Genomic DNA, 16,274 nt, shown 5'->3' with positions numbered 1-16,274 from the left:
GCATAATAATAGGTTTACGGAACGAGTCACCTAAGGCAGTTGAATTACAAACCCCTCTGCCTGGCGAAGTACCCCTATTATATAACCAATCCCTATCCCTGGTAAGATTAAATTGACAAACCTCAGCTTCTCTCTCCAGTGCCTCTATCTCGGCAATAAGCCTCTCCACAGAGTCCCCCTCGCTCTCTCGTCGTGCAGCCATCTCGCCTCCTTCCAGAAACCAGGCTTACTTAAAGGTAAAGAAACTTGGTATGATATTAAATTGTCAAAATAAAAATAGCTCACAAATACCATGGGGCTTCAAAGCCCTGCCAGCAAACTTGAAATAGGGAGGTGGGGTGACAAAAATAATCCCACTTCTGACACCAATTTCTGTAACACCCCTGTACCCCGGCCGAGCGGTAGCGTGGGAAATCAGGCAGCTGGAGGCCACCTGATGTCAGGGCAGGGGAAGGGGGGAGGCGAAGACTTATGCTAGCAGGGCTTGAACCAGAACACAAAAAAGAGAGAAGAATATAGTTAAAGAGAACTGGGTCTCAAATCAACAATTTAATAGCTTAACTTTAAACACACACTTAAAAAAAATAAGGCAGTGACTTTCTGCCGTATACAAATATAAAAGCAAACAACGGGCAGAGATTAAGTTTAAATCAATAACAAATACACTTACATACCAGGGCGTTGGCAGCACGGCTCTTAACTGAATCACGAGAGTGAATACCCGACACGGGGCGCCAACGGCAGACGGAACTAATACTGCCTAATGTGGTCCCGCCCCGATTAACCTCTGCAATACCTCCGGGGAGAGCCCTAATTTAACCCTACCTCCGGAGTCTATAACATGCAAAGAAGCCAACCAGGACGGGAACTTTTTAGTTATACTATACAAAAGGAATGGCGCCCGTAGTCAGCCTTCACTCCCGGACCCGCTCTCTAAAATAAATGAACTTTGCCTTTAAAATAATACTATACTGTAATTGCCGTGCTGCTCACCGCTGGTCTCCAGTTCTCTGCCCGAACTTCAACGAAATAAATTAAGTTTCCACAATACAAAATACATAAGAAAAACAACGTCTTAATTAAACAAGGTTAAGAGAGCAAGTGATAGTAAAATAGATACACGCTAAAAAGAACAACTCGTGTAATAAAAGAGCGAATGCCTGGAATGCTGGTGATGGCAGACGACGGGGAGAGCGAACGAGACCTGCATAATAAAACAAAAGTAAATGGAATGGTGAATGAATGGACAACAAATCGCAGGGTAATTTATTCAAACAAAACGGGAAAACATATTCTTAGTAGCCCTGGGCGTGTTCGAAATACGGGGTACACGCATCCCGAACAACCCAGGGCGTAACAGTATGCATCAGTAGTTAAGGCCAATAACCGTTACGTAATGCACTCACAGCGATATAACCCTATCGCCGGATGCACTCGCCCTACGGCTGAGTTATACCACTGTTCTCGCATTATCCAGTGATAAACGTCGTGGACCGTTGATTAACTATTAGGTGCATTTTGTGTTTATGAGCATATTAGTATTAATAATATTCGGAACGTAATAAACAGCATTAAAGAACTGCATAAAAGAAACCCTTTGCAGTATAACTTTGTATCGATACGAATGCATTATAACAGCGATCCACAAACTTTTGACTTCCCTGCCTAATAAAGATTCCAGGCACCAAACCTCGGCCCAACCATGGACCAAAATACAAAAATAAGGTATTAATTAGCTCCATATTCCATTACACAATGATTTGACATCATTAGCTGTTCTATTCTCAATTTCATTATTTACAAATTAATAAGTAGTTTAATAAATTTCATAATTTACAAATTAATAAGTAGTTTAATAAAGAAGTGTAAAAGTAGCCTACCGACATGCCCAGCAATCCAAAGTCCAACGAAAAACATAAAACTGTCACTGACAGACGATCAGCCTGGTTCCCACTGATTGGCTGTTACAAATACGTCATCTCCGGGCACCAAACCGAAAATAAAACAACTGTTCAATATGGTTTTATGCACATATTAGTTTATCTGAACTTTATTGCTGGCTATTAACAACGGATATGAATTGCTGATAGCATTTGTAGGACCCAGCAGCAGCAATGGTATCCTTATAAGGTTATGTATATATTAGTTTGAGTAAACATATTATTCCCATAGCTAATATCATCTGAATATTCATGCAGTTTAAGTTTCGTGGACGAAGGAAACTGACTATTTGATTGGAACTCACTGCAACTAAGTAAAATACCACATATAAGCATCCTCATATAAGAATCCACTTGCCGAAGAATTTGCCATTAGATGGTCTGAATCAGACAACACCATTGTTCCAGCTTTCACATCCTGGCTGTATCTGCAATGGAAAATCTCGCTCATCGATAATAGCATTGCAGGTAGGTTTGACATTTACTTCTTCACATCGATCAGCATTCACAAATATTCATGATGTTAAACAGCTAAACGACAGCTCGAATCAATGTCTAACAATTCTTATTCCTTGCTCATTTATACTTGTTCAAACTTCTCGAATCTGATTGACATGTGCTCCTCAGCTGATCTTTCACAAACCTAAGGATAATTGCACGGTAATCTCACCGGTGAATGAAAATAAGTTGAAAACAATGTATCTCGGCAAGCTTGATTCCAATCCTACCTATCTGCCTAAGCTAGTTCGAAGCTAACGAATCAGATCAAATATGGTATGGTAAGAAGCCCTTCTGTGTAAACAACCCTTGGGCAAGATGATGCCAAAATTTCTGAGAAAGCAATCTTTCAGCCCGAAAAATACTGACAAGGGTGCGATCAACAACGCTAACCTAACGCCAACCTTAGCAACGCTGGCATTAATGTTATTAATAATATTGCGTTAAGCTGACATCAAGGCCAAATATGCATAATGTTAGTAATAGTACCCTAAGAGCAGCGATTCAAGGAATCGAAACAACGAATGACAGTTATACACACTAGTTGACAAGCCAATGTCAGGACACTGTGACGTCGATATTAACACTTACGTAACGTCTAACTGCTAGGTCTATGCATGATGTTACTCATCAAGAATACAAAATGTATTCAAGAAGTGGACGTTGCAAAGCAACAATAAACATCTGATAAATAGAAGTCATTGAAGCCATTGTACTAGAAATGTAAACTAATCTTTTTACTTTCTTGGTGGAATTGTGTTTACGAAAGTAACTATATGTTAAAGGTTAACTTTGGTTAAAACACCATAGAAGCAACACACACATTATGACACTAACCATACTCCACAAAGCTCAGTCTGTTTTTCTAGTAAAAGTAGAAAACATATAGTCAATAGAAAACAGTAACATTACTTTGCAATATTTAACGCTTCACCACACACAGTTTGTCTACTTCCAACAACACCAATATACTTTATGAGAGTAAAAACATGTATTACAAACACCAGTAGGTTGAAGAGATTTTAAATGGAAATAAAAAAACTGATGCCTTCCAATATTCCAGACAAATGTGACAATTTTAAGCATATTTAGCATCTAATAAGTACAACGCATTGCCACAAAACTAATGTTAAAGTCTTAGTTACAGCAACATTTCTACAACAAAGCTTCCAAAAATACTGAAGAGCAAAACCACCGTTAAGACCGACTCATTAAACAGGATAACAAGCAATGATGGGTCCGTTTTACTTCAATGGAAGAAAGGAAAAAACAAAACAGTTTTTTTTTCTCTAATACTGTCATACTCTTGGCGTATATTTTGAAACCATTAAAGTCAACACATAAAATGAACCCCACACCAAGTCTAAACCCCAAGTATCCCTGTTGATTCAAATGACTTCCTTCGAACAATTTATAATTTTATTCAAACAAGCGAAAAGATTGTTATTGTTAGCTCAAATGCGATGATTAATATAATTAATATGGGAGTTAAAAACAGAAGAATTACTTTGCGGCATCCTGCTTTGTTGATTATTAAAGGAGAACAGCGAAAAGAAACCGTAATGGAGATAGAGAACAGGGATGAAGTTGATGTTATTAATTCATCCTATATTGTGTATTGTATGATTTTCAAGAGCAATAAAAAAAAATATATACAAAATATCCCATTTTACATTTGCTGTCTAGAATGATCCATTAAGTTAAATTGATGATAGCACCAGCTTGTACTTGCAGGAATATATTTTAATATCCTAAATTGAGAATTGCTTTCAGTTCATTGAAAACCACTCTTACCAAAAATGTTTTTCTTGTGTTGCTGTCTTTTGTGGATCAACTGTGTTAAGCTAAATGTTTCGAGCTTATCTCAATATCTTCTTAATTGTGATATGCCATCTAATATCAGCTCTAAACTTAATCAAATCTGTTTCGCTGACTGATCTAATGAATTTTACACGTTCAGTTGCAGTTTCATTGAATACCACACTTACCAGAAATGTCTCTCTTGTTAAGATTAACTACTACATAGATTTGTAGTTGACCTATTTCTAAATGGAGGTGCCTCAGTTGCTCAATCCCAGTTTTGTATTGAGAAATAATATGTAGATAAACTTGACGACCAATAAATTACTTTAATGTTATGTTAAACTAACTTAAAATTTGGTATCTATATAGACACCTTTGCACGACAAACAGGTTTCGTCATACATCCGTCTTGGTACTTTTGGCTAAAATGCAATTGATGACAATAATGTCAAACTCTTTTAACTATTATGTGAAGGTTAGGAGTCAATGATATGGTCTCGGGAGTAATTGAAACGTCATGGTGTAAATAACATTTGAACACGTTTTTTTCCTCTTTAACCATTCATTTCAGATGGCGGGCAATATACAGAGCAGCACCAGTGAGTCGGAACAAGAATCTCCCGGTAAGGCTATGCACGACATTTAGGCTACAGCTACTTGTAATATTTCCCACGTACATGTGGGAAGAATATTAAACCATACCCACCCCCTAACTAATCTCTCTCCGCCTCTCTCTCTCTCACACACACATACCAGTACAAGATCTTTGGAGAAGCTATCAGCAATCCACACAAAGAAGGTCAGGCAAAATGTAAGCAAACACACTAATGTAGTGAAGAGTTCAAAAAGAACAAAAATATACTTAGAGCTTTGACTGACTTAGAAAGAATCTCTTTGAGAACATAAACAAGTTTTCAATTGAATTACACTTGTTAACTCAGTGTAATTGGAGACGTTTTTAGGCACGCATTCTACTCCAAGTTATAAGGCCGTCGCAAGGCAATCTTACAGTTCAGCTTTATCTGTAAATGATTTTGTCGCAGAATAAACCTGATATATCGCTCCATCAACACTGTAGTTGTTCCATATATGGTATTTCTATACACGGTCAGTCTCGGATTCGTCCATTCCGTATATTATGCTCTGTTTCTACTGCTCTCTTTGCCTGTCATCCCTTGTCGGTAATAAGATAATAAGGTTTGTTGTTGATTTCTGTCATGTCTCCCTGTACTCATCTAGAGAAGTTGCTTGTAGCCTTATTTTTCGCATGTTCGTTAAAGAAACTTGTGGAAAATAGTCTATATATATGTGTGTATTACATTATCGGGATCATATCGATATTTCTTTGCTTCAGTGCATAGTTTTCCGCAAACTACGTTTCATGTGTGCGTAAAACATTTCCAATGCCGTTTGTCACTGAGATGCTATTAAGTAGAGTTTAGTCTTGCCACAAAGACCGTGTAAACTGTAAAGAATGTTCTTTGATCAATGTATTATGCACATCCCGTATTTTGAAAAACGTTCTGGGTCCTTCTCCAATATTTGTATCGTTTTACAAACTGTTCGACATAGTAAATCACAAACAATCAGCATGAGAGAAAAATAATATCCAGTTAGCCATTGTCAAGTGTTTGGTAAGTTGTAAGTGTTAGAATGAACGTATCAGATACCGACATTAATAATGGTTGCTGTGAGGGTAAGCCATGTTGCCTTTGCTTAACTCTCACGCTCCGAAATACCATTATTGCGGGTGCATGTACTTACTGGAAGTAAGGTTGGTTGACGTCCACTCGTTTCTCGCTGCTGAAATAATTATTCCGATAATAAATGTAGCAATACTGAGTCGGAACGTTATTCTTGACTAGCAATATCGTTATTAGTTCGTTTATATACAAGGTATTAAAATATTGGTATATTTCTAGATAGAGACACACACTACAATTGTGAATTGTACATGTATTGTTTCAGATTTATACGAGTTCAGATTGGCTTTGACATCAACTTAAGTATACTCTTATATTCGATAGATGAAGAAACTGAAGGAGATTTTCTGGAATACTTGGAAGAGGTTGGTCTAAAGAACTATTTCCCACGGAAGCTCACCCTGAAAGCGGCCACAGAGGTACGGCTGTTCCCAAGCGACGATACACCAATTAAAAAAAAAGATTTACCTTTTCTGTTTATCAGTAAGCTAACCTCACTAGACAGTAGGATTACATGGAAAGAGAATCTTAACATAGAAGGCAGTGCAAGAGATTTCATATATGCAATTCTTCATTGTTCCGATGATCATTTAAGACAACATTTGCTGGAGAAATTTGCATCTTGTCAACTTGCCGTGCCAGTCTTATTACCTGGGGTAAGAGATGACGCGAAACCAGAGCTTCTTATTTGGGCAATGCGTCGTGTGGTAAAAAAATGGAAAGAAAATGAAATATCGCTTGTACCAGAGAAACGTATGGTAAGTGAGCCTGTATTTACCACTGCATTCATTAGATTTGGTGACATTCCAATCTCCAAATCATCTGTATTAAATAATGTCATTGGTAGAGCTCAAGGTTATGAAACATTTCGATATTTTTTATCTTATGAAGATGAAAGAGAGTACGTTTACCATTGTTGTGGATCAGTAGAAGCCCAATGGTATCTGCCAACGTACGGCAGAAGCGAGGAGTTGTTGAAAGAAGTTACGTTATTGTTGAATCTGAGAGGTGATTCCAAAGAATTTACTACCGAAAGTGAATTTGTGTGCAAAGTAGCTCAAGCTGTATTCCTATTTGTAGATAAAGACAAATCAAAATGCTACAAAACAGCAATTGATGATATAAAGAAAAGATTCAAAAATGTTTTCGTGATATATTTGGTTGTACAAAAACAAAAAAAGGACAGGCAGAAACGTAAGCAACAGCTCAATTGGGAGCGTAAGACACTCAAAATCGATGAAAACGATGATAGTGTTGATTTCGCCTTAGAACGTAATGCAACAGACCTTGCAAAAATCATTTGTGAGAAGATTATGCAATACTGCAATTCCACAAAACGTGATGATTACAATTCAATTGAAGACTGGCGAATCTTTTGCTTTAATGAAGTAACCGTGGATCAGGAAAATGATTCCTATAACAAAGCAAAACAACTAATGCAATCCTCCTTTCCGAACACTGAATCCATAGAGGAAGTGAAAAAATCATATTTACAATTGCAAGTCGAATGGGGTAAATGGGTCGCAGTTGATAAGAAACCTTTGTGTGTTTGGGAACAAACTGTTTGTGATCAGTTTGAAGCAAAGGAAAAAACAAAACGTGATATGAGGAACATGCAAAGAGAAAAAGGTTTATCTGCCAAAATGGAAGTTTTTATTGAAAACTTGCAAACAGTTATGCTTGACGAAACTGATCTTTTGCATTATTTCATGTCCTTTTTTCAAACACGTATCGAAATGATGACCGTCAGTGAAATTGCTCCATTGGTTGAGAGAATCGACGTGTTGAATAATTCACTGCAAAAACTAAAGTCTACCATGAAGCAAGCTTCGCCCAGTGAACGCAGTAAACTGCAAAATGAAATAAAAGAATTGCAAAAGCAGCTCCTAAAAGAAAGCGAACAAGTTAATTCGAAAAACATTAGTAGCGAACACTTTATTCGTGAATTAGGCCAATGGTATGAAGCAAGCATTGAAGAAACAAATGCTCACAATCGAAATGAATTGCTGGTTAACCTGGCATCGAAATTACTTCTTGCAGGATATCCATTGGAACTTTTAGATGGGGAAAATGCTTACATTCCCATTACATGGATATCAGGCGTCTTAGAGAAGCTAGAAAAAACGCTTAATAACCCACGAATATTTGTTTTGTCTATAATTGGTATCCAGAGTAGTGGAAAGTCAACGTTCTTAAATAGTATGTTTGGGGTCAGGTTTCCGTGTTACATCTCATGAACAACTTGGTTTTGAGTATCTTCTGATTATTGATACTGAAGGAATGCATTCTCCAGATCGAACAGTTCTTAACGACTACACTTTCGACAATTCGATAGCTACACTGGCCATGTGCATTGGAGACCTTACCCTGTTGAATATCGGTCAAGAAACGATGGGCCCAGATATGATTGGCATATTGCAAATAGTTGTCCATGCGTTGATAAGAATGCAGAAAGTCAAGTTGGTTTCAAATTGCAGAATTATTCATCAGAGAGTGAGCGACATAGCAGTTGCCGCTAACAATAAAACTAATATGACTAAAATAAAGGATGCTCTCAACAGCGTCACTCGTATTGCTGCTGCTGAGGAAAAAGTAGATAACATTCAAGATTTTTCAGATGTATTTCCTTTAGCTGAAGAGGATGACTTGCAATTTTTCCCATGCTTATGGATGGGTTTAATGTCGCCTCCGAATTCTGGATACAGTGATAAAATTCACGCTTTAAAGGAAGCCATTTTTAAACCCAAAGTAAATCAACCGGTAATCCTGCCTCAGTTTACAATGGCAAAGTTTGTCAAAAGGTTAAAAGAGGTATGGAATGCATTGAAATCAGAAGATTTCGTCTTCAATTTCCAAAATAGTTTTGATGCCCTCAGTAACCAAAGATTCCGACTAGAGCATAGTAAACTTATTGAAAAAATGAGAACTGAGGTATTTGAATGGGAACTTAGCAATGGTAGAAATATCACGAATGCTACGAAAACAGGCTTTTACAGAAGGCTAGAGATTGAAATAACTCATCAATGCGAAGATATAAATAAGAAAATAGATGAATACGTAGAGGAGCATGCAGACGAAGAAGAGGTGAAAAGACGTCATGAGAGTATCAAAAATGAAACAATCGGAATTGGCAGAGATATTAAAAAAGTCATCAGAGAAAACACAGAGATACAATTACAAAATAAGGCCGATATAGAAGGATTGCCAAATTTCATCAGAGAGGCAAAAGAAGAACTGAAATATGAGGCTAAATCAACCGCAAATCAATTAAATCACACAGAAGACACTCACTATTGGAAGGAAAACCATGAGGAATTGGATAGACAATTTGACGAACTATGGGATAAAAAAATTAAACAGCTTGAAATAAACTTCAACAAATTTAGAATAGCTGAGAGATATATCGAGCAGGCGTGTGATAACAGTCTTAGAAAACTAATGGTTGGTACAGAATTTAGCAAAGCTTACAATGACGAGATGCAAAGTGACAAAAAGAATGAGTGGTACGTTCTCAAGAAGGGGAAAGACTCTGCTAATTGGCTTGAAAGACACATTTTGGGATCTAAGGACGGACTGGACGAAGTTCATAATTTAGTTTTAGGAATTGTAAATCATCATAAAAGTGATCTTAGAAAACACGCGAAAGATATACCGTTTCAAGAAAGTCGCGTAGATACTATTTTACTAGCAGTGTACAATGTATTACAGGATAGCAAAGTCAATAATAAAACTTTTGTTAGTACCCTTCATGCAGTTCAGAACGAGGTTTGTACAGTTTGCAAAGATTGTCAACGAAAGTATGAAAGTCACAATTCATTACATAGAATGTTTGAAAATGAGAAGGATTGTTTAAAGGACGAATTTAAAGGCTATGTTGATGAAACCATTAAGAGTGGAGCGGCTGTAAAGCGATCATATTCTGAGTGTGTGACTGTCTTGCAAAAGTACACCTTAAATGCCTTCGATGTAAAACTCTTGCTACACATTCGGAACGAAGATTGTTATAATGATAAGGAAAGGATGATTGGCAGAATTTTAGAAGAGCTCTGTCTTGAGAAAGATCCAAAGTTGTATTATGATTTTATACAGGACAATAATACATTCGTTAGCGATTGGTTGAGCCAAAAGGTTCTAACTGAAATAACAACACGGTCTCAATATTGGGTTACAGACGTAATATATACAAAAATCAGTGAAATACTTAGTGATGTTCAATCTGCATTACATAAGACTAAACATGAATTGACGGAACGTGAAGGTAAACAAACAACAACATTTCGGGAATGGGCAAATACATTTCTGCAAAGCGAGTACATGACAGAGTATGGAATGGATATACAGTTTTCCGTTGAGGATTTCAATCTAAGCGACATTGAAGAATTTACCAACATGTTGTACAGAATGTTCAGTTCGCAATTGAAAAGAGATATTACTAAAGGATGGAACTTAGAAAAACTAAGTGATCCATCAGTAGCATCTAAGCTTTATTCAAACATGCGGGATGTGGCACGTGATATCATAGACCATTTAGGAACGTGTAAGGAAGTTTGTCCTTTCTGTAAGGTGCCCTGCCATTTGCAAATCAGAGGTGAACATAAACACAAAGCTACCTTTCATTACTCACAGGGTGTGGCAGGATATCATTACGAAAAGTCAAACAAACTGATATCCGCTTCATGCACAATGTTAGTAGCTTCCGACACTAGATATCTACACTGCGAAGGGCCACCAAAGGTGTATAAGCTTTACAAGGAGTATGCCAAGGATTATCCATCTTGGGATATTACTCCAATTTCAGGGGATACTCCAATAGTTTACTGGAAGTGGGTATTGCAAACTTTCAATAAAGATTTTGCGAAGTTGTACAATGCAAAGCCAGCAGAATTCCCAAACGAATTGTGTACAGTTTCACAACGAGATGCATTAAAATGTTTAAGAAAGGAGTACCATATGACCAGTAAATAGACAGCAGCAGTAGCATAGGTTATATACATAGGCGTGCGGGACCATTTCAGTTTGGGGGGAGGGCAGAAATTTTTGTTCCCGAAAGTTACCGTGGCACTATCTAAGCGGAGCGCCACTATCGGTTGGTGCGTATCGTAAAAGCAAATTTTTGGGAAAAAATGCCTCTCAGATTGCCGGAAACGGCACTTCTGAGGCCTTGCAAGTTGCATTTAATCATTCTTTATTTTATAATCTCACCGTTTAGAAATTTACAATTCCCCAAAAATTTGGTAAATTAGAAGAAAAAATGGTAACATCACTTTGAAGGGGAAAAATAGGACAGTAAGTTTTTTAAGCTCCTATTTAGTTAACGTATTTATTATATTAACACAATACTAGCTACCTCCAGAAACACATACATTGGTCAACGATACGTAGGCGGGATAATGTCGCTCTGTCGGGTGAGACTGCAATTTGTCTCACAAAAAAGTATAAAATATAAAAAAACAATATGATAAACCTGTACTTGGCTTGTAGGCACCCCCCCACTTTCCATGAAAAAGAAAATGTATCTTATATACACTCATGTCGAGGATGTCCAGGTATACAGTTGACTAGTTAAAAAAAATGGATCGTGAAAAAGCTTGGTAGCCCAGATTAGCTGCGCTTATATATATATATATATATATATATATATATATATATATATATATATATATATATATATATATATATATATATATATATATATATATATATATATATATATATATATATATATATATATATATATATATATATATATATATATATATATATATATATATATATATATATATAGGCTGCCCGAATTTTTCAGGACTTTTGCCCGAATTTCTTTTCCTCTGGAAATTTGGGGGGCAATCTGCCCCCCTGTCCCACCGCCTCGTACGCCTATGGTTATATAGTGCAAGACGGTACACGTATATTTAAGATGCAACAGATGCTGTCATCGCAAAATAACACCACGAGCAGTACACATTTTCTACAGATCTGTTATATTATTCAGTAAAGTATCGTTTACGGTAACCGTTTTAAGCTCTAGTTGAATTATATTGCAAATTTGAAGGGAGAAAATGTGAAAAAAAGACAAAAATAATAGGTAGATAGTTGGTCACATAATTTTACCATCACTGTGGACATGAATTATTGTCCAGTTTAACTCTTCAATGTTAGTTTCGATTTTGTAACAAAGTTATAATAATACTTTCATCTTTAATTTCAAAATTAAAATCGAAAGTTTATGATCCTTGTGTCAATCTAATGAAAACAACAATCTGTAATTGGCGAATCCCAACTAATATTTATAACTGTGGCTATTTTAAAAGACAAAATTGTTTCGCTAAAATATGATATATTGTAAATGCATATATGTAAAGTTATATATGTTCGAAATCGCGTGGAATTTTCTCTTAGACTTTTTCTGAAAGTAAAACTTCAGGAGTCAACTTTATAACTTTTTAAGCATTTCTGACACTTCAAAATCCACGAACTAACTGTTAATGTGTCTTTTAAGAGACAAATCATTGGAAACAATATTAAACGTATAACATTCTTTCAGCATGTATATTCGTTACAAAAAAGTTAACTTTGTTTCATTTAACAATATTTACAAATTAACACACATCGATATAAGAAACCAAACTTGTAACTATGAAAAGTTTTAAGAAAAGAAAATTGTAATTTTGAAAAAAATGTTTACCTTTATCATGTAAGATATTAATCCTGTCTTTAATTTTGAAAATTTAAACGCATATTCATATATATATATATATATATATATATATATATATATATATATATATATATATATATATATATATATATAACGGTGAAAGTATTTCTTTTCGTAGTTGAGGTAGAAAACTTTAATAAATGTTTTAGTATGTAAAACAGGCATTGTATATTACTTATAATAAAACAGAATATTATCAGTTTTTTTGTGTTGTTTAACTCAAAGAAAAAACAAAAACATTTTAATTTTAAACTGGCACAATCTCCAATACAATATAATATTATTATAATGTGCTAACACATGATTGACATAACGTAGCCTTATTAGCTAGACTTGAATGTTTTTCATTACATATTATTATATCTTCATGTATAAGAAAGTATAGTTAGTAACTACAGTTAATTTACCTTTATTCAACCTTACGAAATTATCTGTATATCACTTTTATTGATCGATGGTAAACTTGGATTTTGTTAAAGACAAGAACTCAAAGCATCCTGAAAACTATAGCTTAAGTAAAAAAAATTGTAGAACAATGTATATTAATTTCGTTAAAGAAAAACGTTTACTATCATTCGAAAATATCTATTAAATGTTTAGTTAGTATTAATCAATATTTAAAATTTTACACTAAAGCGGTTTAAGTTTTAATTTGTTAATTTGAAAACGATATACCTTAATCATGCACATAAAATTAAGAAACAGTTTAAGTTGTTTTGCAATCATGGAAGTATTATTGTTTGAATATTCTCAACTGACAACAATCTACAATTTGCTGACAGCATTCTGAAGAGCTATTTGAAGTTGAATGTAATGTTATAACAGTGATATAATTTATGATTGAATTCACATTTCAATATGTAAATTATGTCACGTAAGCAAATCTTGACAGTTTATCCTTTACAATATAGTATTTTAAAATGTAATTAGAAACCATAGTAACCACAGTCAATTAACATTTATTCAACCTTAAGAAATTAATTGCCTATCACCCTTGATCGAAATATTTATCTATATTAAACTTAAAACTTTTTTTATCACTAAGGTGGTGCTTAGTCTTGACTTAAACACCTTTTTTTTCCATTTTGCTATACTTAAATAAAGCTTGGCTGTTCATATATGGAGGAGAAATTTTTGTTTGGTGTTATTTTTGCGCAGTACACAATACAGTACCTAAAGTATGTTTCGTGTTGATCTTCTACATACGACACTGAAAAGTTGCTACAAGGAAACAACAGGACTGGCAAGTGGTGTCAGGAGGTTCAACAGCGATTGAAGGATGAATTATATATATAAGTTTGAACGAATTCAGTTCAGTGACGCTCACAGTGGGGGTCCCGGTGGTGTGGTGGATTGGGGCTGAGGCCATGTCGGTCACATGTAATCGTCATTTTTGTTTTAACATTTAGCCGGGGAAGAATTAGACAAAAGCTCCCTTTCAACCACACGCAAACAAATGAAGAGTATCTATTAGCATACTTGGGTTAAGAGCTAATTAAAATAGGAAACAGGCTAACATTTTGAAAATAACACAGACTTTAAATTATTGAATGAACACAATGGCATCATTCTAGACAATTAACCAAAGCGTTAAGAGAAACTAAAGTAGCCTGAAGCTTATACTAACCTGATCATTGAATATTATCGCAAACCAACGTATATAGTGTAGTGTAGGTTTTGCATTGAGGTAATTCTTACATATACATGTACATGTGTATTTGTATTTGTATATGTATATATATATTTATATATAAGTATATATAAGTATATAACATATGGAAAAGTTTAGGCTATAAAAGAGCATTTGCTCTACAAAGCCACACAGACTGAAATCCGCCGATGTTATGAGTCACCGGTATGAATATGCATATTGACAGGTGGACTGTTTCATCAAGGGGATTGTATTTGTTTCTAAATGAATTGATGCTAAAATAATTATAGCAGTGAATGTAAACGAACACTGAGACATTACGTTGTGTTTATACATTTATTTGTCTGCACACCTTTTAATCGAACTTGAGAAAATAACATTTGTTACAAATCAATTGGTTGTAAAAGCAAAATAAAGAGTTACCCACTTACAGTGGTATCATCCACACAAACAACCAGTGATAGTCCTAACGATAGCTTTAGCCTACGTACATACGAGTGTTAACCTAACTGTACGAAACCATATGCATTAATACATACAGCACGGTAGGCCTGTACGTTCGCTACAAACGTTTACGTGGGCAATTTATATCACTATATTCATCCTATTTCAAAGGAAACTATGAAATAGGATTCTCAACTTGTTAATTTATGTTTATTGCAATGTCGTCATCTTATTTCATTGCATATTACTTAACAAATCTCGAAATTCACCTCAGAAATCACAATACGATTGTCGGACGAAGCATCAGTGAGAATGTTGTTGATACACAAGCTGATTCGTGATGTAGCTCATGAATAAATAATGAGGCGTTATAATGAGGTTTTCGAAGAAAAATTTCTAACGGAAACTTTCATTTGATGGAAAAAAGACATACAGTGAACATTAACCAATCAGAAATAGGCTTATATAATATGAAAGAACAGAATTTGAAGTTAGTTGCGCAAGTTTAGCCATGCAGTTTGATCAAACGGTCTGAGAATTCGAGTAGTTTGAAGTTAGCGTCCTTGTAAAATAAACGAATATGCAAGCACATAAATCCGACTGGACTAAAAATTTAAACTTTTTTAATCTGAAAACGACATACAGTAAAGTTCAGATTAATGATGATTGGTTAAAAGATTATGAAAGAGAAATGTTTAAACTACTGTAATTTGTTTTAGCCGATATCAGTAAATGATATCGGTACATTGATTTTTTTCAAAAGATCGCGATACGGTCGTTTTGGAAGGTATAAAACACACACTTAAGGCCCGAGGTCGACTATGCACGGATCAAATGATCGCCACCTTTCCATATGGTATATATATATATATATATATATATATAACAATAAACAAAAGAAAAGTCAAGGAAAATCACGACATAGGCATCTACAATACTGCATTTACTAATGAGACACCTAACTCTTCGAATGATCCCTATTCCTCACCCAAAACAAATAACCACGAAACAAATAAACTACAAGGTTATAATGTCGAGCTTTAAAAGAAGTTACCTGAAGATTCTGATCTATCTTCGGAAGAGCTATCTTTTATCTCTTCGTCCATCTAGAACGTTTCATATGAGAGGGAAAAATATATAAAATGACCGCCCATCGCATAGCCTCAAAATTGAGTTATAGTTGTGAACATAATTGAAAGACTTCCAGTTCAAGAACAATAACCAAAGTCAGAGCGCAACGAACATATTCATTATATTTATTAATTATATTTCTTCATCAGCATTTTGCTGGTCTTTAATTTGTGGAAACTGGCTATACTATTTCTGTAAGTTTTTGTTAAGCCTTTCTGTTCACATAGACTACTTCTAGCCAATTGTACTAAGAATTCTGTATTGTTGGCATTTACACATATTTTGAAGAACATTTGTTAATATGTTTCGTTATGTATAAAACTATTAATTACACTCATCACGATCCTTTGTAGCGTTGTTAACTAGATTCTAATAACATGACGGTG

At 35.0% G+C, this 16,274-nt stretch overlaps 3 protein-coding genes across 3 annotated transcripts in view; all 3 read left to right on the top strand.

Moving 5' to 3' along the window:
• The window catches only part of LOC139954872 (interferon-induced very large GTPase 1-like), a 297,255-nt gene that overhangs the window by 153,460 nt on the left and 127,521 nt on the right, over nt 1-16,274 (top strand). The gene's annotated exons all lie outside the window — the stretch shown is intronic.
• Nucleotides 1,157-8,181, top strand: LOC139984501 (interferon-induced very large GTPase 1-like). The gene is made up of 4 exons (XM_071998415.1): nt 1,157-1,261; nt 2,304-2,408; nt 4,813-4,864; nt 6,269-8,181. The coding sequence occupies exons 1-4, from the start codon at nt 1,157-1,159 to the stop codon at nt 8,179-8,181; spliced, it is 2,175 nt and encodes a 724-aa protein (XP_071854516.1).
• On the top strand, nt 8,225-10,909 carry LOC139954757 (interferon-induced very large GTPase 1-like). The gene has a single exon (XM_071954678.1). It carries the CDS (start codon nt 8,225-8,227, stop codon nt 10,907-10,909), a length of 2,685 nt encoding a protein of 894 aa, XP_071810779.1.

Source organism: Apostichopus japonicus, chromosome 17 (assembly GCF_037975245.1).
Source record: "Apostichopus japonicus isolate 1M-3 chromosome 17, ASM3797524v1, whole genome shotgun sequence".
Taxonomy (NCBI): Eukaryota; Metazoa; Echinodermata; class Holothuroidea; order Aspidochirotida; family Stichopodidae; genus Apostichopus; species Apostichopus japonicus.
This window is presented reverse-complemented; position numbering and strand designations above follow the sequence as displayed.

Excerpts from the sequence above, each read along its gene's own strand:
- LOC139984501 (XM_071998415.1), top strand. The coding sequence starts at position 1,157 with ATGCCTGGAATGCTGGTGATGGCAGACGACGGGGAGAGCGAACGAGAC. Across the intron at positions 1,262-2,303 it reads AATGGACAACAAATCGCAGG|AATTTGCCATTAGATGGTCT; the intron begins GTAATTTATTCA and ends CACTTGCCGAAG. Across the intron at positions 4,865-6,268 it reads GTCGGAACAAGAATCTCCCG|ATGAAGAAACTGAAGGAGAT; the intron begins GTAAGGCTATGC and ends TATATTCGATAG.
- LOC139954757 (XM_071954678.1), top strand. The coding sequence starts at position 8,225 with ATGCATTCTCCAGATCGAACAGTTCTTAACGACTACACTTTCGACAAT.